The 23660-nt window shown below is 31.1% G+C and overlaps 1 protein-coding gene across 2 annotated transcripts in view; it reads left to right on the plus strand.

Moving 5' to 3' along the window:
- LOC135134604 (neogenin) overlaps positions 1-23660 on the plus strand; it is a 96041-nt gene that overhangs the window by 63802 nt on the left and 8579 nt on the right. For both annotated transcript variants that reach the window (XM_064063324.1, XM_064063325.1), the window contains exons 2-13: positions 1151-1313; positions 1379-1515; positions 7617-7830; positions 7878-8102; positions 8153-8297; positions 8498-8658; positions 8710-8825; positions 12830-13319; positions 19124-19406; positions 19465-19671; positions 19724-20012; positions 20061-20425. In XM_064063324.1, the coding sequence (XP_063919394.1) occupies positions 1151-1313; positions 1379-1515; positions 7617-7830; positions 7878-8102; positions 8153-8297; positions 8498-8658; positions 8710-8825; positions 12830-13319; positions 19124-19406; positions 19465-19671; positions 19724-20012; positions 20061-20425 (2795 nt within the window). The remainder of the gene's footprint in view (positions 1-1150; positions 1314-1378; positions 1516-7616; positions 7831-7877; positions 8103-8152; positions 8298-8497; positions 8659-8709; positions 8826-12829; positions 13320-19123; positions 19407-19464; positions 19672-19723; positions 20013-20060; positions 20426-23660) is intronic.

A 23660-nucleotide genomic window follows, 5' to 3' on the forward strand; every position in this document is an offset into this window, starting at 1 on the left:
CGTTTAAAAAATGAAAAATTATAGAATCAAAACATTGAAAAATAGAAAAATTTAAGACATCAAAAACTAAAAAATGGAAAAATTTAAAAGATCTAGTAATAGATGTATTTGATTTTATAATACATCTCGTGAAAAAATTTCGTATGTTTCTCGAATTAATTTTTTTACGGTTAACGTTAGCGTCCGTTACTGCTATACAATCCCAAACGAATATAATGTTTTTTCACATCGAGTCGGAAATGGAAATGTTTGTTATTTATACGTTAATATTTAATTGTATGTATCTCGTTCATTATAATTTATGTAAAAACTGGGTTTATTAGTTGAAATATGAATAAAAGTAAACATAACTTTTATTTTCGTTATAGCAAGTTAGAAATAATCTTAAGTTTCGGGGTAAAATATCGAACGTGGCTGATCGAAATTGTCATTTATAGTTACTGAGTTTTTTAAAATACATTATAAGCAATGTTGCGCTTTTCAATCTTACACCGTGTGGTTTTTAAAGTTTCTGCTCTAGCTGGCCATGGGGCGTACGTCAGCAGTCATGGCCAACTAGAGCAAAAAATTAAAAAATCACCAGATGTTATCTGTTAAAATAGGAATACTTAAAAAAAAATGAAATAATTTAAATTCGTATGAATAAAAAATCAGTAGTGATTTTTCTACATTTGTTTAGTTTTGTTTGTTACTGTAAGAATTAAGTTTACTTTTTTTGGTCATTGGATTTTTAAATTTGTCAAATTAAAATATTATTCTCGTCATGTATATGTCTTGACTTGTATTGTAAACAGATTAAAAAATAGTATCCTTTTACCAATATGCCACAATTCGTTACCATATATAGCAAGAAATGTATCTCTGTGATTGATCCAAACCGCGATTTCCAGTTGATTGAAAATATTTTATTTCAATGGAAGCTCAAGTTACACTTCCAAATTTGTAATAAAGTGAAACTGCGTCGTAAAATCCACTCTTCGACTGAATTTTTTCCCATTTTACGTCTCATTAAGTATCTGTTTATAAGTAAATTTAATTGCACCCAAATTTACGATACGTTGGAATGGATGTACGAATAAAGGAGTTATTGATGAAAATGATTCCAGAGTATCAGCAGACGGGATGTAACGTTATGTTGTTTTTGTTTCAGGTCATTTTTTGGAATTTACTGTGGAACCGACCGACACAGTGGTAGAGGGGGGACAGTCGGCCGTTTTAGATTGCGTCGTAAGGGCTTCCCATCCATCAAGCGTGTTGATTCAATGGCTGGATCAAGACCTTCAAAAGCTCACTTTCTTAGGTGATCTTTATAGGTACGCTATCGGTTTACAAAGATGCATTTAATTAGAACCGCTCACAAATCTCACGTTACCCCTAGGTCTCAACTTACCAACGGTTCTCTATATATAAATAGTGTGTTAGAAGAACAAAGACTTACAGGAACCTACCAATGTATGGCCACGTTGCCGAGTATGGGCTCCATCGTGAGCAGAACCGCCAAGTTGAACGTAGCCAGTGAGTAGAATTCATTTTCTCGGGCTCTTATTTAAATTACCCCGAAAAATGCAGAAACTTTGTCGCCTCGGAGAGAATTAAATTAATTTACATTTTCGTGACGCTTAATTTGAAATTAATCCTTTGATTAGCGTCTAAACTTCGCGGCTTTGTAAATTTTCGTTTAGGAGTAAGTTTTACGTTTTTTCCTTTCGACGAGTTAATGCGGAAAGTTCCTAATGAAACGCAAACCGTATTGAAGGCAACTTTTCGACGGAAGTTTATCGGTTCATGTTTGTAGGCAATATCGGCCGTTAATCCCATCATTTCGATTCCATTTATCCAGGAAACCGACAAAAAGATGATTCTGTGATTTATCTCCGAGTGCGTGTCATCGCGTCATTTACGTGTCGCCCATCTATTTTATTGATAAAAGACCCGGAATAAGGGAGATGAACAGCAATGAATCGCTTACAAAGAGAGAAAATCTAAAAAGCCATTAAATTAATGAATGCTATACGGTTCAACATTTTTGTTCCTAGCACGTAACAAACGGCCGGCTCATTAATAACGCACCTTCATTAAAATCCACGGGCTAAAACAATGGTTAGCCACTATCAGTATCAGCGGCAACGCAAACTATTATTCTGTTAATTAATTACGTGCTATATGTAATTAAACAGTTTATAATTTAGTTTGAAGTAATGTAATAAACGAGCACACTGTATGGATACTTGTTTTTTAATATTGCCATTGTTAATTAACTAAAAGCCCGATTTTGAGTTAACATTTTAGCAGCTTACGTAGATGCCGCTGGGGTAAATTCAAAGGGAATTTCCACTTTAAATTTTCATTTAAATATGATTAACGAGATTGCAGTTAGTAGTTTAATTAAGATTAAATTTACTCATTTGTTCGAAAATTGAAAATGCGTTAAATCGGAGTGAAATTCTTATACAAGAGAAATGAAGGGAATTTTAAACACGGAGGGTTCATTTCACTGTTTTAATTTTTGCATTAAATTCATGCTGATGTAACGTAGCTCCAGGAATGCGACAGATTGTCATTTCTTTTAGTAGATACAAATGTTGTGTTACTTTTTGGTTACTGATTTTTGTCAGGGTTTTTTTATTTTGTCAACAGCTAACCAACTGGACAAATGAAAAATTGTTGCCGATTGTTTCGAGTAGGGCGAATTTGAAAATTACATAAAAAATACAAATTATAATCAAAAACTGCCAATACCGAGTTGTTTACGATTTTTTTGTCAGGTTGGCAACATATTTAAAATTTTATAATGGCCCATTTGATTGTCAAATTGACATGTATCACACTATCACGTAAGTCAATAGCTCTCATTTTCGCAATACATTTTTGAGGCGCGCTCATCTGAAAATTGACAGCTGGAAACTGACATATGTACTAAGTTTGCTGCCAATATGTATTTCAGAAGTGCCAACACAAAAATTCGTTTGTCATTAATAGTTAGTTAATAGTTGAATTTTTCCCAACTGCTAACCACTAGTAGTAAGAAAAGCAATTAACTGCAAATGTGGTTAGTTATGATTGATAACTAACAACAACTTTTTTTTTGCCTTCATTTTTGACTTTAAATTCCCCGCTTTTATACCCAATTATTGGGTGGATAATATTTGAAGTATATTTTGTAAAATATTTGAAATTTTCAAGTATTTTATTTTACTGTTGACTCGAATTTGTTATGTTGAATTCGATTATTTTAATGTTAAGTAATTTTTATGCCCTTACGAGTATTTAAAAATTTGTTGTATTTTTTATTAATAGATATTCTTAAATAAAAAAAATTGGTCGAAAGTTATTTCGACAGAACTTCCCTCGCTTCTGAAGTGCAATCCAACAAACCTTGTTTCTCTGAAAAATGATAAAATTTGATTTTGGAGAATTTTACTTTTTTGTGATAATTTCTATGGAATAAAGGTACTCGTTAACGTCACAGTGCAATAGAAAAAAAGGTTTAACCGTCTTAAAAAAAGACAGTTGGGGCCACTGAGAAGGTTTCGCCTTCATTAAATAGGGCCAGTTGGGCCCCCCGAGAAGGTTTCACATTCTTAAAAATGAACGTTTAGCGCCCTCGAAAAGGTTTTAAATTTTTAAAAAAGACAGTTGGGACCCCCAAGAAGGTTTCACATTCTTAAAAAAGACATTTGGCGCCCCCTAGAAGGTTTTACATTTTTTAAAAAGACAGTTGGGACTTTTAAGATGGTTTCACATAAAAAAAAGACATTTGGGGCCCCCGACAAAATTTAGATTTTTAAAGAAGACAGTTAGGACTCCCGAGAAGGTTTCACTTTCTAAAAAAAAAACATTGGCGCCCCGGAGAAGGTTTTACATTTTTACGTTTCACCTTTTCGAGAAAATGCGGTAATTTCAACAATAAAAATTGTGTTATGACGTCATAAACATAGATAATACGTAATGCGAGAGAAAAAGAGAGAGAGAAAAAAAGAAAAAGCAAAGGCCAAGTTTGGAATCGAACGCGCCACGTCCAGTCCTCATTCCTGGGGTGCGATTTTCTTTCTCGATCGAAAAAAACTCGATAGCGATAAAATCTCGTTTGCTGATTGGTTGAGATGCTACATTTCTGTCACATTTCTCGATTCTGTCACGAAATCAAGTCTTCATGGAGTGATATTTTCTCGATAGCTCTGAGTGAAGTGATGGAGACATAACCTCGAAATTTATGTCAAAATAGAAGTTCAAAATCGTAATTCTGAGTTATAAGTTCTTAAAATTAAGGTAATTGTAAACTTTTGAGCATTTAATAAGCTTATATCCAAAGAATAAATGCAAACTTTTGCATTTAAAAGCTACGCAATGACATTTGTCGCAGTGATAATTTATCACTTCGATCGAGAAACAAAATCGCACCCCTGATTCGTTACCACTAGACTACGACCCGGATGTCGACTACGACCCGGATGTCTTTTGCTAATGTTAAATTATCACCATGTTTTTGCAAAAATTTGGACGGTTAGGGAAAAACTCAAAGCGGATTCGTACACCACACTTATAGGACTATGTTGTTGTATAGCAGTTAAATCATAGAATATTTTGAAATGACGCTACATCATTAATTATTAAAAAAAGAAAAAGATCAAAGACTATGGTTCTTTAAGGTCCATGCACTAAAATTATTTTCAACTATACAGAGTGTCCATCTTTTAAAACGAACATATCACTTGGCTTTTTTCAAATAGAATGTCCTATATACGAGTATTTTTACATATTCTGAATCTATTCTATTCGATTCTATTCTGCTTTGGCTTTATAACCACAGTTTATTTTTGAAACTTCAATGCGACGTTGCCAGGTTATTCAATGACTAATTAAATTATTATTACTGTATCTTATTCTGTTTTTTGTTTCATTTTTGTAAGTATTTTCTATATTTCAAGTTGACGGTAATTGCGATTTTTTACTTTTTTGAGAAACTGACATATTGAAAGAGAACAAAAATGAGAATCAGATGCAGTAATAAAATAAAGGACTTCCTATTTGAAAAAGACCGAAATATAAATATGTGAAAATTTTAACGTTGCATATTTTTCTTATAAACATTGTATATTAAAATTGGATTCAATTAATAGCACAACAAAGTGCTTATCTCTCCATAAAATATTGCAACACAGATCTTAAAAACATTATCGCAATTTTTTTGTGAACTTTTGCATTGGTAGAAAAATTCAAGAAAATTGGAATAACGTGGCAACGTCGCATCGGATTTTTAAAAATAAGCTGGTTATAAAGCTTAGGAAGAAACTAATAAAAATATATAAAAATGCATAGAGTGCTCTACGCCATTTAAAGTTCCTAAAATAATATACTCTTATACTCGTGGTTTATGAATCCGCTTTGAGATTTTAAGTTTTTGCCATAGCCATCCAAATTTTCGTACAAAAGTCTGGCATGGCAGTCATTGCTCCACGGTATAGTGCAGAAATTAACGTCCCCGATTACTAATTTATAAACAGTGACATTTTTCACTCATATTTGTGAGAAATAAATATTCTATGCAAAGTTTACCACGGCAGTCTGTTATTTTGGGTGTGCACTAGCCGTACATTTCGAAACATTGTATTTTTGAAGAGTTAAAGGAAACAAGGAAAAGTTGACGAAATAAATATTTGAAGAAAAAATAAGGTATAAAGTCAAATTTATTTTCGCACAAGGCTTTCTCTATGGGTGGTTCAATACAGTAGCAAAGAAGTTTCTTTTGGTTTATCAATATTTAGCGAATTAGCTTCCAAAAATATTTTATTTGTAGAATACTGCTACACATGTTTCGTACATATTTCCTTCATCAGATCGATGAACTTATGACTAGGGAAAATGTTTTTATAAAGTACTGATGAGTGTTAAAATTAAAATTTAAGGTAGGTAACAGTTTTAAATTTAACAGAGCTCTATTACTAACATTATTTTGTTTTAATTTCAAGACATTCAAACTTTTTTTTTTTATTTTGGACCTTATCTACAAAGTGAAGATTTTGAACTTATCACTGAATGTTTACCAACGTTGAGTTTGTTTTATTGTTAATATAGCAATTTTTGTGTTTCCATACTTTATCTTCAAATTTTTAGCGAATAGACTGCAGAATTTGCATTTTTATTTTGTTTTTGAGTAATTAATTTAATTAGTGAATATCTGATCTACTGCAAATTTATGACTTTATGTCTCTCTGTGTGTCAGTTTATGGAAGATACTGAATTCGTTCCAGTCGTTGTGATGGTTAATTGTAAGACCTACAAAGCTTTGTTATTTCTGACGAAGTTATCTAACAAACAAAATATCTTTTATGTAAAATATATTTACGAGCAGAAATGGTTGCAGTTTTTTCATTTTTATTAGCAAACTGTAACCCCGCCTGTTTCAGAACTCAGGGTGAAGTAGGACGACGACCTCTAGATTTACATTTAAACGGCACCTGTGCGAAAGGCATATTATTAAATAACATTGTTATGAATTTTGCCGGCAATTTTCATTTATTTATTTATTTTTTTGGGATCGACACGATATTAATTGCAATTATACATGAACTTCAAACTCTGCTGATGAGTCGTAAAAATTAAAAAAATCAACCCTCGTGGGAAGTAAATTATTTAAAATTCATTTTCACCGTTTCCATAAACATCTGTATTATATTATTAAGTCTCCAGTTTTCAATTTGCGTAAAATTATTTCGGTGTTTATGTTGCACAAAATTTGTTTTAAATTAAATAAGGACAATTTCAGCAAAATAAAAGGGCAAGGAATGTTTTTTTAAAAAACAATAAAATTCATGTTGCTAAAACGCAGATAAATAATCTTGTTGCTCCTTTTACCTTAGGTCTAATTAGTGTTTTGAATTCTTTGTGTAATGTTAGTGTTTAGCTGGAGTTGCGTGGGTACAAAAATATGACCGAGATAAGACTTTACGACTTTTGCTTCAACGACACTAATTACGACAATAATTATTATCTGAACAATTACATTTTGCTTATTTTACCGCACACTGGTAACTTCGTTGATAACACCTTTAACTGTCTTTTTTTCAATATTTTTCTAAAATTTTATATATTCTTTAAAAATCGTAGCTTTTGAAAGGTGTAAATAAACAAGTAATTAAAATTGGCGAAATTCCGTTTTTTTTTTTTGTTCCGCGATCGTCTAACGTATAACACAATTAAAACCGGGGATTGTACTACAAAGGCTTTTAATATTGTCCAGTTTATGAAAAAATTGCTTGCATTTTACTCTCGCAACGAATTTTTTTCGGGGATAAATCAGTACATTTGATTTGTTTTTGTTGGAACAGTTTGTTGGCGTTTTAAACTCGTCAATCCGAATTTCTTCGGTTTTTGACGTATTCTTACTTGATTAAAAAATTTTTAGAGGTAATCGTGTAATTCTGGATACATTTCAAACGTTTAAAATCTTTTGGGCGACACAAGATTCTATTGTATTTCATCGGTTGTGGGTAAGATTACCATTATTTCGGGTACAAAAGCTCCCACAACATTTATTTAGTCGCGATTCGAAACGGATTTATTTTTACACCTTTGCGTTGTGTTTGTCATCAAATAAAAGAAAGAATCTCTTTAAGGTATATCGGGCTTTGTCGAAGAGCCTCGCGATATCAGTGTTTACGTAGGACAAAAGGCCCATTTCGCTTGTCATGTAGTGTCATCGCCGCCAGCCAGAATTCGATGGTTGAAAGATGAAAGACCTCTACTTATAGACGAATTAAGGATGACTATTCTTCCATCTGGAGCTTTAGAAATCGATGAAGTGATAGAGTCCGATCAGGGCTTATACAGGTACTGTACTGAAAAATGATTATAATGTAATAATGTAACTACTACAGGTGTAACGCGTCTGGTTTAAATGTGTACAAATTAAGCAATAAAGCTACACTGTTAGTAAACGGGGACCATGAACAAGCGGATCATGCTTCATCCCCGACTTTTATAGCTACGCCAAAACCATCTGTGGTCATAGAAGGCCAAAATATTTCACTAGACTGTGCAGCTAATGGCAATCCAAATCCAACAATAACTTGGCTCAAAGACGGTCGTATTATTGATATGACGTTAGTTGTTTTTGTTTGTTTTAAGTTGTAGTTAAAATTTTTGTTTCTAGCTTTTTGGACAGTAGATTTAGTAAAGTCGGGTCTACAAGTTCTTTACGAATTACTAATATTAAGGAAGAAGATGCTGGAACTTATCAGTGTCGAGCAGAAAATAGGGAAGATAGCTTAGATGCTTCAGCTACGATTCAGGTTCAAGTAAGTTATTTACATATGACACAAATAATGCATCTGCGAGATACTGTTAGTTATCTAATCTGTGTTTGTCTTCCTGGATGCATTTGATGCGTATTCGTTGCGATGTAAACAATCGATTTGAGAAGGTTTACTGTGTAAATTATAAGCAAAGATCATGGGGTCGGAATTCAACAAGACTTATTTTTGTTAAATTATTTCAGGTGCCTCCTAGGTTTTTAAAGAAACCCCAAGATAAAACAGAATTAGCAAATAAAGACATTGAGTTAGAATGTAGTGTGTACGGTCGTCCTGAACCCAAAATCAGTTGGTTCAAGAACGGAGAAGTTATCAATTCTAATGAATATTATCAAATTGTCAACGGGTATTATTAGTACACTTTTATCGTAGTGTGGATAAATTGAGTCATTTTTAGACACAATTTGAAAATAATGGGACTAATAGCGACAGACTCGGGGATTTTTCAGTGTTTTGCCTCAAATCCAGCAGGGAACATTCAAGCAGCTGCCAGCATGAAAGTGATCAATCCTGGTTAGTATAATTGAAAGTAATTATTAGTCTGATCGGAGGCTTCGAATTCTTTCGTAAAGATTTCGCTGCGGTGATTTTCGCCAAAACGAATTGGTAGCGACAGTTTTTCTGCTAACGAAATAAGCAAACACGAATTCGATTTGCAATTGGAATTTTCACCTTTTCGGGGTTTCAGAAATTGATTAAATTTCGCGCGCATTTTCGTACAAGTGTAATTTAGAATATTCGCCGTTCGATCTGTGGGATTGCGAGTCGTGAAATTTTTGTTTTTTTTTAGCAAAAACATGTGTTGTGTTGAAAATTAATTAGTCAACAATTAGAAGATGTATTAAAATTCATGAAAACAGCAACTCATTATTATTATTTTTATTGTGTTGTTTAAACTCATTAATCATTATCTAGGAACATATATCAACAAAATTGGTTGCTTATTATGAAGAGAAACTTGGGATTTTAACTTTATGGGTTGTTTAATTACAAAAGTTAATGATCATGGGAAATTAAAAATGCAGTTGTAATGTTTTTCAGTTCTTCTTATATATAAAAAGTAATAATAAATTTTATAAATTAGTAATTTTTGTCAGTTCCATTTTGAAATTGAAAATAGTTAAACAAAATATTACAAAATAATTAATTTGTTTTCTAGTTTTAACTGTCATTAATTGTTCTTTTAGATCTTGTGTTTCGTTACACGTAAAAACAAAAGTTTATTTCACATAAAGTGAGCTTTAAATTACAAACAAGTAATTGAAAACGGCATTCGAGACTGTCTTTTTTTTGTATGAGCACCCTTTGGTCTCAAATTTAATGCTAATTCAATTTCTCCTATTATGTACATCGTTTTCGACACCAGAAAGTCGTGATTTAATGAAAAACTCTTCAGTTAAAAAAATCTAATTTCTTCTGGCAATTTTGAATAGAAATCTTAAGCTGGAATTGTTTAGAAAAGTTCGGTTGGGTAACGAATTTTTTTAATACTTCCAAAATTGTTTTTTATTTTATCGGTTCTGGAAAAAGTGTTCGAATTTTCGAAGAATTGAACCCGAAACTAACTTCTACAAGTCGAAGTCTGCAAGAAAATTACGATTTTTTAACAGTACTCCAAAACGGTTAAAAAATGTACATATATTGAAAAATGCAAATTTTTGGAAAGTTGCCTAAAAATTCCCAAAAATTCTGGGATGTAGATCTTGGTGGGCTGATTCGAAAAACATAAAGTGTTAATGGTTTCGGACCAGCACTTTTGAAAAATTTGGTTTGAAAATGGAAGTTTTTGATCTCAAAAATTGCATTTCTCATTATATCGATTCTGGAAAAATTTTTCCAATTTTCAAATAAATGAATCCGAGAATAACTTCTACAAGTCGAAATCTACAACAAAATATCTTTAATTATTCGTGTCGTGCTCCAAAAACGGTTAAAAAGTTCCAACGGATGGTCTGAAAAAAATGAGATTTTTTAAACGTTGCCTCAAAATTACTAAAAAATTCCGGGAAATAGATCTCGACGAGCTCATTCGAAAAATGTAAAGTGTTAATGATTCTGGACCAATATTTTCAAAATTCGCTTTAAAAATAAAAAAAATATCTCCGAAAACTCCTATTCTTAATTTCTTCGTTTCTGGAAATTGTTGGAATTTTCGAAAAAAATAAAGTCGAAAATAACTCCTACTAAAAGTCGAAATCTACAAGAAACTGTCTCCTAGAATTTTGTAAAATGGTAAAAAAATTCATGCGGGAGGTATTCAAAAATCTAGATTTTTGGGAAACCGCTTAAAAAATCCGAAAAAATTCTGGGATATACTCGTAGATCTCGACGAAACATAATTTTTTTATATATCGAAAGTTTTCATTTTCCATTAAAAGGTGATAGAATTTTCAAAGAAATGAATTCGAAAATAACTTCTACAAGTCAAAATCTACAAGAAAATGTTTTCAAGTAATTTTCGAATGGTGTTGGAAAACTGTAAAAGAAATTCCAACGGGGAATTTTGAAAAATTGGGATGTTTTAATCGTCGCCAAAAAATCCTTAAAAAAATTTTCGAGTATATATCTTGCTGAACTGATTCGAAAAACAAAATCTAAATGATTCCGGGCGAAGATTTTCGAAAAATTCGGTTTGAAAATGATTTTTTTCTCCCGAAGACTGTCATTTTGCATCTTATCGGTTCTAGAGAAATTATTGGAACTTTCTTAAAAATAAAGCTCAAAATAACTTCTAGAAGTCAAAGTCTACAAGAAAATGCCTTTCAGTAATGTGCTAAGAGTGTTCTAAAACGGTCAGAAAACCCAAACTTGTAAAGTTCAGATTCTTAGAAAGTTGCGTAAAAATTCCCAAAAAATTTTGGGATATTGATCTCGACGAGCTCATTCGAAAAATATGGTTATGGAAAATTTTACGAAGTTTTAAAGAAACGAATCCGAAAATAAATTCTACAAGTCGAAATCTACAAGAAAATAAAAAAAGTAATTTTCGAATGGTGCTCGAAAAGCAAACAAATTCAAACGAATGCTATCGAAAAATTGAGATTTTTGAAAAGTTACTTAAAATTCATCAAAACATTCTGGCAATCAGGTGTTAATTAATGATTCCGGATTAAGATTTTCGAAAAACTCGGTTTAAAAATGATTTTTTTTTTATCTTGAAAATTTCTATTTTTAATTTTTTCGACTCGTTCTGTAAAAATTCTTGGAATTTTCGAACAAATAAAATTGAAAATAACTTCTACAGGTCGAAATCTACAAGAAAATGTTATTTATATAGTAATTTTCTAAGAGTGCTCGACGATTTTCGAAAAATTCGGCTTGAAAATGAAATGTTTAAATTTCTAAAATTGTTACTTTTTATTGTATTAATATTAAATTATTGAAAATTTCGAAAATGATTTCTACAAATCCAAATATCTTTGTGTAATTTTCGAATAGTGCTCGAAAAAATGAAAAATTGAGAATTTCGAAAACTTGTCCAGAAATGTTAAAAAAATTTTGGGAAACAGGCAAAGATTTCCGAAAAATTCGATTTGAAAATGTTTTTATCTCGAAAATCGTCATTTTTCTTTTTATCCATTCCGAAACAAATTGTGAAAGTTAGCAAAATGTAGCAATTGTTGGAATTTTCGAAATATATTTACTTAAAAAAATTATAATTGTATTCATTTTTTTTGTGGGACATCCTGTATTTACCAAATGATTGTCTTATCTTTGGTGGTAAACTGTTGCACCAAATTGGAGTCGACAGTTATGAACTGAATGTTAGCATTTAGAACGGGTTTCCGCTTAAATTGTTCAAGGTGGATCAAATATGCACACATGTATGCATCATACATGTACGAAATATGCTGTAAATATTTACAACTAAAGTGATAAATACAAATTGTATTAATCATGCACATGCGGTTGAACTCTACATGTGTAAACAAAACACTTACTTGCTTATTCTAGTTTGTGTATTTATTTCATTGTAAAACAATTTATAATTGATTCCCTTTAATTTTTTTCAGTTAAAAAATGTTGATTTTTAAATAAGCCTGCACATTTTTGGAAACTGCTCAAAATTACTACGTATAAATATTAATATTAAAAACTACGCAAAAGCATTAATTAATAATAAGTTTACAAATTGCATGTATTCTAGATTTTAATGACTGCCTATGGGGAAAATAAAGTAATAACGTGCAGTAATTTAAAAAACAAACACGAACATCAACAAACTTTCGTCTTCCAAGTTTTACAGGAACGCAATTATTGTAAATCGACATTTTTCTTGCATATTTGAAGCTAGCAGAAAATAAAGCGTGAGCTCTTCGGTCGTGCGTTAAGAAATTACTAACAATATGAGCGAATTTTTATGGAGTTTCGAGCCCCAGAATCCAGACTATGTCGTCCATTTCATACAATATTGTCGTCGACGTTTTTATTTACATTTTTTTATTTTCTTTTTCCCTTACCTTTTAATCCCCGTATTGTCTCCTCTTGTCGCATACTAACTGCATGTGCATGTCTAGTGCCGAAGAAACCAAAATCGAGTCGTAAAAAAGTAAAAAAAGACGAACCTCACCATAAAACTCCGATTGATAAAATGCAGTCGATCACTCTCTTTTCTCACTTAAAACCTGAAAACTCCGCAAAGTTGGGCGACGTAGACTTTGGTCACTTAGCATCCCGTAGGAATTACATGCAAGACTCCTCCACATTTTCCGCCAGTCATAGTGTCTTTGACCCTCACAGAGCTTTTTCCTCATTGAAAAGTAGCGAGTCTTTCGATAATATTAACTTGGGTGATACTCAACATGCTTTCTCCCCTGCCTCCCCTAAACCTTTTATAGCGGAAACCCCAGTTTCCAAGACAAGTGAAGGATTACCGGGACCACCTCAGGACCTCAAAGCGCCCATTGTCAAGGCGAGATTCGTTACTTTGAGCTGGAAGCCGCCGCTCATTAATAATGAACATATCCACACTTACACGGTCTACTACCGACAAGAGGGCAGCGAACGGTGAGTTTTTACTTAGTACAAAGTATTGATGAATACATTTCCGGCAATTAGGATGTGTGGTGAAGTGGACATTTGAAATGCCAATTTTATTGATTAAATACATTTGCATTTATATTGCCCGAATATGCAAAAACTTTGTGTGCTTACGGTGCCATTTTCGAAACTTTATTAAAAACTTTGGACGTTTACTCGGTTAGAACATTTTTTATTTATACTTGAGGGTGTTGGGGTAAAGGAAGCTAAATGGTCACGTTAAAAATCACAGACGAGATAAAATTTTCAATCACGCGATGAAGTTAGTTCGGTAATGACGAGGGGGAGGTTTGAAAACCTGTAGAACAGATTACATGGAAGCTGAGTAAAACTGAAATGTTTGATAAAGCTGAGTGGTTAAGATTATTGAATCATTTTTATGAAAATGAATGAGGAAATCTTTTTGTTACAAATTCCGGAGCGTATGCTAAGGAAGTATTGTAATCGAGTTCATTGAGCGACTGACTGCTTTCATGTTTTCTCGAAGTTTTATGACCCGGAGAGTACGCAAAATAGGTCTCCCGTTTCCGTCTGTCATGCATCGATTATCAAAATTTATCCATTCATGCCCCCCCACCCCCGGATTCGATGAAGTTATCTTACAATTTTGTCAAATACATCTTAATTGTTAAAAAGTAACATAGTCCTGAACTTGTGGTTTATGAATCCGTGTTGAATGTTTATGTTAAATAATCAAACTTTTGTAAAATAAATCAAAATTATAGACATATGTATAACAATTTTTGATTTCTCAATTTATCGCATTTTCGATTTCTCAATTTTTCAATTTTCAATTTCCCAATATGTATTTGAATATTTCAGTTTTTTCATTTTCTTGATTTTCAATTTTTTGGATTACTCAATTTTTCGATATTTCAGTGTTGGGATTTTTTAATTTTTCAATTTTTCGATTTTTCAGTTTTGGGCATTTTCTAAAATTTCTCAAAATTTCGCTATTTTAGTTTTCGCATGTTTCAATACATATTTCAACTCCTCGATTTTTCGATTTATCAACTCTTCGATTTTTTGATTTATCAGCGTTTAGATTTTTCGATTTTTTTTCAATTTTCCGGCTTTCCGATTTTTTTTTCAATTTCCCAATTTTTCATTTTTTGATTTTTAAATTTTAGATTTTCCAATGTTTCGATGTTTCGATTTCTCGATTTTTCAATCGAGAATCGAAAATCTGCAATTGTTCGATATTTTGATTTTTCAATTTTTTAAATTGTAGATTTTTCGATTTTAGTTCTTCGATATTTCTTTCTGTTTCACATTTTCGAATCTGTAAATTTTAGATTTCAACTTTTTTTTCAACTTCTAGGTTTTGATTTTTCGGTTTTTCAATTTAATTAGATATGATGTTTCGATTTTTCGACTTTGGGTCATTTTAATAACGCAGTTTTAATTTTCTATTTTTCGATTTCTCGATCTATTTGGTGTTTCGTTTCTCGATATTTCAGTTTTTCAATTATTCGATGTTTCAATTTTTCGGTTTTCGATTTTTTTTTTCACAATGTTTCGGTTTTTCAGTTTTTCGATTCCCCAATTTTTTGATGTTTCTGTTTCTCTAATTTTAAATTTTTCGGTTCTTCAGTTTTTCGATATTTTTTTTAATGTTTCAATTTTTAAATTTTAGATTTTTAGATTTCTGGATTTTTCAGTTCCTCGAATGTATAATTTTTTTATTTTTCATTGTGATTTTGAAGTTTTTTCGTTTTTTTTTGAATTCTACATTTTTAGATTTTTAATTTTACGATTCGATTTCTTGACATCTCAGCTTTTAGATTTTAAAAATTTTTCGACGTTCGATTTTTAGATTTCTCAATCTTTCAAGTTTTCGATTTCTAAACATTTCAATTTTTCGGTATATTAATTTTTCGATTTTTTGATGTTTCTGGTTATCCGATTTTTCAATTTTCAATTTTTCTATTGTTCTTAGATTTTTCAATGTTTCGATTTTTTTTTTTTGATTTCTTGATTTTTCAGTCGAGAATCGAAAATCTCCAATTGTTCGATATTTGGATTTTTCAATTTTTAAAATTTTAGATTTTTCAATTTTAGTTCTTTGATATTTCCTTTTACTTCTCAATTTTTCGAATTTTGAAATTTTAGATTTTTCAGTTATTTTATGTTTCGATTTCTCGATCTTCCGATTAACATCTCGCTTTTAGATTTTTCGGTTTATCAATTTTCGGATTTTTAAAATTTTTGCTTTTTCAATTTTTCGATTTCTCAACTTTTCTATTCCTCGATCTTTTGTTGTTTCGTTTCTCGATATTTCAGTTTTCTTAATTTTCCGATGTTTCGACTTTTCGGCTTTCCATTTTTTGTTTTTACAATGTTTCGATTTTTCCCTTTTTCGCTTTCCCAATTTTTCGTCATTCCAGTTTTGGAATTTTACAATTAGTCGATTTTTTAGTTTTTGTGTTCTTCACATTTCTGATTCCTCGCCTTTTTGATATTTCTATTTTAATTTTTCAATTTTTAAATTTTAGATTTTTCGATTTCTCGAACTTCAGTGTGATTTTTTCAGTTTTTCTATTTTTTAAATTTTATATTTTATATTTTTATATTTTAAATTTTACGGTTCTTCGATTCGATTTCTTTACATCTCGGTTTTTCGATTTAAATTTTCTACTTTCGATTTTTACATTTCTCCATCTTTCAAGTTTTCGATTTCTCACCATTTCAATTTTTCGATATATTAATTTTCTATTTTTTGATGATTCTGTTTCTCGATTTTTAAATTTTTCGATTATTCCATTGTTCTTAGATTTTTCGATATTTCAGTTTTAGGATTTTTCAATATTTCCATTCTTCAATTTTTCGCTTTTTTTCAATTTCTGGATTTTTCAGTGGAGAATCGAAAATCTCCTATTGTTCCATATTTTGATTTTTCAATTTAAAAAATTTTGGAATTTTAGATTTTTCAGTTTTTTGATCTTTCGATTACTTGATCTTTCGATTTTCCAACTTCTCGGTTTTATATTTTTCGATTTTTCAGTTTTTGGATTTTAAAGATTTTTACTTTTTAGATTTTTCAATTTTTCGGTTTCTAAATTTCTCGATTTATTGAGATTCTGTGCTTCGATTCTGAATTTTCCGATGTTTCGATTTTTGGGTTTTTTGAGTTTTCGACTTTTCGGCTTTCAATTTTTTGTTTTTACAATGTTTCGATTTTTGAGTTTTTTTTTGTTTTGAAATTTTTCAGTTTGTCGATTTTTTCGTTTTTTCACGTTTCTGATTTCCCGATTTTTCGATATTTTAATTTTTCAATTTTTCGATTTTTTAATTTACAATTTTAGATTCAACTTCTTTGACATCTCGGTTTTTCGACTGTTTAAATTTTTCGATTTTTAGATTTCTGAATTTTTCAAATTTTCGATTTCCCAATTTTTCAACATTTCAATTGTAGTAATTTTTCGATTTTTTGATGTTTCGATTGCTCGATCTTTCAGTTTTTCGATTTTTAGATTTTTCAGTTTACCGATTTTTAAAATTTTTTGATTTCTCAATTTGTCGTTTTATCACTGTTCCGATGTTTCCGTTTTTCGATTGTTATTTCTTGATAATTCGATATTTCAGTTTTTTTTTAATCGAAAGCATTTATTCCTGATGAATGCTGATTGAAGGAAGTTACAAACCAAATAAGCAAAAAAATTACCGAAAACATTTTACATACAACTCAAAAGTCATATTTGTTTTTTTTTTAATTGCGTAAAATAAGGGAAGTAACGGTTTAATTTCATGTTTTCTCACAACTTTTCAAATAACAAGTTCAGAGAGTAAAACGTTTATGAAAATTCGTGTAACCATCCCTTCCAAACAGTTAAAGATGTTATCTCTAAATTTTATTAAGCACATCTCATTCAAAATTTATAGCTCCTTTACCTGTGGTGGAATAATATTCATGTTTTTAAATCTGTGTTCTCGTCGTCGTGAAAAAATAAACTTGTTTATCGAAAGTTTAAAGCCCTAACGACTTTTTTTAACATTGATTGCATGATTTCAGATTGACCCAAGTTTATTAAAACCGACTTAATTGTTCTGAAAATTTAGAAAAACACTAGCCTTAATTTAGTCGTTACAAACAGTAACAAAATTGTATTTATTTACCCCTTCCAAATAATTGATGACGTCGTCCAAACGATTATCAAACATATGTTCATGTTTTTTACAAAATTATGCTGATGATTGAGAATGTTTTACTAAAATTTTTAAGAAATATTCCTTAAGCGTTTATTAAGTACACATTTCAGTTTTTATAATATTTTTAAATTTTACCATTACTTAAATAAAACAAAAATTATTATTCAACGGTTACGACAAAAATCTAAATTAATTCGTACCATAGCAAATGCCTCCCTCAAACTAACTCTTCGGTTTTGAAATCACAGGAAACTTATTCTGCGGTTCCTTCGCCAGTTGACACAGTTTCACTCTCCCTGGTCTTTATTCTAAATAACAATATCAACCGCAAATTGTTGGCGTACACGCAATTACGCTGTATAGAGGGACTCGGAAAATTTCCGATGAAAGATAGATAATACTACAAAGAACAGAATTGCTGCCAACCTAAATAGATTCTAGTGCTAAACTCACAAATAAACCACTTGTTGGCAATTAGCAGTTTAACCCTCTCCAGAGTTGCCAGTGCTGCCATAACACAAGATTTAAATAGAATTATTTTCCATTCAGGTTTGCTGCTAATTTGGAATCACACCCAACGTTTTCCGCACCGCATTTTGTAATTTTGGGCTGCGGCTTAATAATTTACTTCAACATGTAATGATGCGTTTAAATGTTTACTGACCTTTTGTCAAGATCTTTAGAAGAAAATGATTATCTGTATCACATTTCGTAGATGACGTTGTCAGGAATTTGATTAGCGAAATTTCAAGCAAAAACGAATTACTTAATCAAATTTTGAGAAGTACTAATTTTTAACAAATCAACTCAAAAGACATTTGTGTCAATCTTAGCCTCAAAATATTACCAACTAAGATTTTAAAATTATAACAAACTATGATTTGTTGTCGGCGATTTTGAAAGAGTATTTTTGATAATACGGAAATAAACATCTCGAATGATACACAATCTAGTTGTCACTTTTTTTACGTTTCTTTTTAATAAGAAGTTTGTTCGATTAATATTATCGGTCCTGTTAACACTATTTATAGACATAGTTATCTCAAACAAAAAAAATGTTAACAAAGTTGCGTGTAGTACATACCATATGATGGAAAAAAACTCCTCTAGTAGGCCGTGTAATTTATTTTTAAAATAATGATGTTCCCTGTTCAGTGTGTCAACATCTCATACACATACTAGAGGAGTTTTTTTTTAATTCGTTCTTCTCTTCTAATGAAAGGTTATTGAGGAAAAGTTCGAGACAAAAAAGCATTTCTCTGTTTTCTTAGAACTTTCAAATTGTGTTTACATTAAAATTCTCCCCTCAGTATTTGTTGTTTAGGAAAATTTGTTGGAAAATCATGTTTATGTGTATATGTCACCTCACATAAAATTATCACTATTATAAGCGTATTAATAACGCACTGTTTGTTACTGACCATCCTAAATTATATTGTGAGGATTGGTGGGATTAATCTGTTGTTCCAGATGCGTGCGACCGGTTTCGTGCAGTAATTTTTTGCACATCTTCAGATTTGGCGACGAGTTGATACAGATTGTTCCTGTCATTTCTCACAAGAATACTTATTTAAAAAAAAAGTCACTCATATTTTAGTTGTTTTATTTACCATTTCTTCTAGGTGGCGTGTCCAAAACACAAGTCGATCTCGTCTAGAAGACATAAATATAGGTGGCCTTACCCCTAATCGAGTCTACCACTTCCGTGTAGCGGCCATTAACGCGAACGGTACTGGGGTTTCCTCGGAAAGTTTAACTGTGACTACTCAAGCTGAAGAGCATGTCGCCAGTGCTCCCACACATTTCGACGCTTATGCAACCAGCCCGACAAATATACACCTGAGTTGGCGACCTCCAGAAGTTCCTAATGGGATTATCCATCGCTATATTATTTACTATATGGAGGTATAGTGTGCACTTACCCATAATAATAATAATAATAATAATAACAAAAATCTTTAAGACGAGCTCATCTGTGGAGCATAACATCGACACAACAGAGTTAAAGTTTTTCCTCGGACGTTTGTCCGTTTTTACTGAGTACAGTATTTGGATAGTTGCCGTAAACGAAAACGGTGCCGGGGCTGCCACCGAAGAAAAGATTATACGCACTTTTAGCATGGCGCCTTCCGAATCACCATCTAACGTAACATTAGAACCCTCGAGCACGGTAATGTTATATAAACAGTAAAGAGACATTACCTACTTACGGGTTGTTTTAGAGCGTAATTGTCCGCTGGGAGCCACCACCGAGGGAGTCCCAAAATGGCGTCATTACGGGCTATAAATTACGATACAGAAAACAGGGTAAAAAGGGGCAGACGATAACAACCCCTGCTAATGAAAGGTGGTATGTAATGAAGGATTTGGAACGAGATTCCGAATACCAAATCAAACTGTGGGCGATTAACACCAATGGTACTAGCCCTCCCACCGACTGGATTAGTGTGGAAACTTACAAAAATGACTTAGATGAAAGTAGGGTACCAGACGAACCAGGTCCTTTAAGAGGTAGGATTAATTAATAAAATCTCTCAAGTTTTACGAAGCTTCTTTTAGTGCGACCGGCGTCGGATAAACTTTTCGTGATGTGGACACCGCCAGTTAACCAGAATATAAGAGTCAGAAATTATGTTTTGGGGTGGGGGAAGGGTATTCCAGACATGTACGAGCAGGAATTGGACGAAAAAGCGCGGAATCATCTTATCGAAAGGTTGGAAGCTAATTCCGAGTATGTGTTGAGTTTGAGGGCTAGGAATGAAATGGGAACGGGGCGACCTGTGTACACGACTGTGCGAACCCAGGACGAACCTCCACCGGAACCGTCCCCACCTTTAATACCACCAATCGGATTGAAGGCACAGATCTTGAGTGCGACTTCGGTGGTTTTATACTGGACTGATACTACCTTGAGTAAAAGTCAGGTGAGTTGTGTTTATTTTTATAGTTGTTATTAATTAATATTCCGGGTCAGAAAATGGTGTACACAAAACCCTTTATAAATAGAGGGTCTCAGTTTTTTTCAGCGTAAACCTGTCTGTCCCGTGAAGTTACGCGTGTTGAGCCATTGTGAATCGTAACAGGTGTAGGTTTAAAGCTGAATTAGAGGGTTAGCTGGTCGAATTTCATCAGGGATTTCTAGACCCTCTACTGTTCTTATTTTTTTATAAATGATGTGACAACGGTGATATCTTGTCATAACAAATTTTCTGATTACGTGTATTAACTTCAGTGAAAATGTATAGCGAAGATTTTTAAAGTTTCTGCCTTGTAAAGAAAGGGAAAAATATCTGGAACGTCTTACTGCTACAATATGCAACACTTGTAGAAGCACATAAATTTTTATTGTATTACATTCTGAGCGTAAGCTAGTTATAATCGCGTCAATCGAGCGAATTACTTCTTTCATGTTTTCTCGACGTTTCATGACCCCTAGAGTGCGAAAAAAGTGGTCTCCCATTTTCGTCTTCGTCGATTTTTAGATAGATAATATCCGACATTACCGGAGCGATTGTTGTCAAATTTGGTATGTATGTTAGGAATATCATATAGATGGTATAAAACGCTAACCATAATTTGTCTGCTGATCCCCACCAATAATAATGGAATGACTACAACTCCAAATTTTACAATAGTAAATTAATAACGTACTCATCCACTTGTGGTTTATAAATCCGTGTTGAGTTTTTACTCGGCATCCACATTTTTAGAAAACAACTCAAAATTGTATAACAAGTTAACAACATTATACAATTTAAGTATGAAATTTGAAAATCGAATGTTTTGGAATCTTTTGAACGTTTTATGGTTATCAGAAGGGAGAGAAAATAGTCAATCAAAACTTATCCGTTCACAAAATTAATTTCACACTTTTTAATACATATTTCGATTCTTAATTTTTTTTTTTGATATTTTATTTTCAAATATTTAAATTTCTCGAATTTTCAGTTCGTCGATTTTTTCAATTTCCGAATTTTTTAATTTTGGATTTTTCACTTTTTTGATGTTGCGTTTGAGTTTTAGATCTTTTAATTTTTCGACTTCCCATTTAGATTTTTTGGTCAATTTTTCGATTTTTAAACTTTTTGATATTTCAATTTGTGTCATTTCTAAACTTCCGGTTTCCCAATTTCTCTATAATCGATTTTTGAATTTTTCGATTTCACCATTTTTGGACTTTCCAATTTTTCGATATTTCAGTTTGCTAGATTTTCAATTTGGCGATTCTTTAATTTCAGTTTTTTGACTTTTCAATTTTGCTGTATTTCAGTTTTTGGCATTTTTAAATTTTCGTTTTCTCAATTTCTCGGATTAATCGATTTTTCAATATTTCGATTACTCAAGTTTCGATGCATCAGTTTTGGGATCTTCAAATTTTGAACTTTTCAACTTTTCGATTTTTTGTTTTTTTTACTTTTTTGATTTTTCAAAAATTTTTCGATTTCTTTAAATTTCAGATTGTTCAATTTTTCGAATTTATAAATTTTAGATTTTCCAATTTTTCAACTTTTCGATTTCTCGATCTCTCGATTTTGCAACTCCTTTTAGATTTTCCGGTTTTTCAATTTTTCGATTTTAAAATTTTTGATTTTTCAATTTTTCTACTTTTTCCATTTAAAAATTTTCGATTTCTCAATTTCTCGATTTATGAATCTTTTGATTTTTCGACGTTTCGAGTTCTCAACTTTCCGATTTGTTGGTTTTTCAATTTTTCGATTTTTCAAGTTCTCCATGTTTCGGTTTTTGAATTTTTCGACTTTTTGATTTTGAGGTCTCGATTTTTCGATTTTTTACATCTTCCATTTTTTCAATTTTTCGAAATTTAAATTTTAGATTTTTCACTTCTTTGATGTTCTTTCGATTGATTTCTCCATCTTTCGATTTTTCGACTTCCAGCTTTTAGATTTTTCGGTTTTTCAATTTCTCTATTTTTAAATTTTTGATTTTTCTATTTATCTACTTTTTACATTTCTAAATTTTCGACTTATCAATTTCTCGATTTTTAATGCATATTTCGATTACTCACGTTTTTGATGTCCCAGTTTTAGGATCTTTTGGATCTTGGATTTTTCAGTTTTTCGATTTTTTGATTTTCTATTTTTTTGATTTTTCATTTTTTTAATTCCAGATTTTTCAATTTTTTGATTCTTCATTTTTTCTATTTTTCTGTGCATCGATTTTTTCGAATTTTCGTATTTTTAAATTTTAGATTTTCAATTTTTTTGATGTTTTGAATTTTTGTTATTTTTCAACTTTTCTACTGTTTATATTTCAAAATTTTAAATTTCTCAATTAATCTATTTTTTATTTTTTACTTTCCGATTTCTCCACTCCGATTTCTTAATTCTCTAATTTTGGGATTTTTGAATTTTCCGATTTTTGGATTTTTAAATTTTTTACTTCGTTGATTCACCAAAATTTTTGGATTTTTTATGTTTTAGATTTTTCTATTTTTCGAATTTTTGATTTCTGGATTTTTCAATTTTTTGATTCTTCATTTTTTGTATATTTTACACTTTGGATTTTTTAATTTTTCAAATTTTTAAATTTTAGATTTTCGACTTTTTTCAATGTTTCGATTTCTCGATCTTTCGATTTTGTAACTTCTAGCTAGCTTTTAGATTTTTCGGTTTTTCAATTTTTCGATTTTTAAAATTTTTGATTTTTCAATTTTTATACGTTTTCATTTCAAAATTTTCGACTTCTCAATTTCTCGCTTTTTAATATTTCGATTACTCACGTTTTCAGTGTCTGAGTTTTGGGATCTTCATTCAATTCTTGGATTTTTCAATTTTTCGATTTTTTGATTTTCTACTTTTTTAATTTTTCAAAGTTTTTTTTTAAATTTCAGATTTTTCAGTTTTTCGATTCTTCATTTTTCTGTGCATCGATTTTTTCAATTTTTAGAATGTTTGTAGATTAGATTTTTCACTTTTTTGATATTTCAATTTTCGATTTTGCAACTTCAAGCTTTTAGATTTTTTGGTTTTGAATTTTTTGACTTTTCAATTTTTCCACTCCGATTTCTTGAGTTTTCAATTTTTCGATTTCTCGATGTTTCAGTTTTGGGATTTTTCAATTCTAGGATTTTTGAATTTTCGGATTTTTGGATTTGTTAATTTTTTACTTCGTCGATTCAGCAAAATTTTTGGATTATTT

The sequence above is a fragment of the Zophobas morio genome, unplaced genomic scaffold, assembly GCF_036711695.1.
Source record: "Zophobas morio isolate AGI-343-1 ecotype UQ-CSIRO unplaced genomic scaffold, CSIRO_AGI_Zmor_V1 ptg000023l, whole genome shotgun sequence".
Classification (NCBI taxonomy): Eukaryota; Metazoa; Arthropoda; class Insecta; order Coleoptera; family Tenebrionidae; genus Zophobas; species Zophobas morio.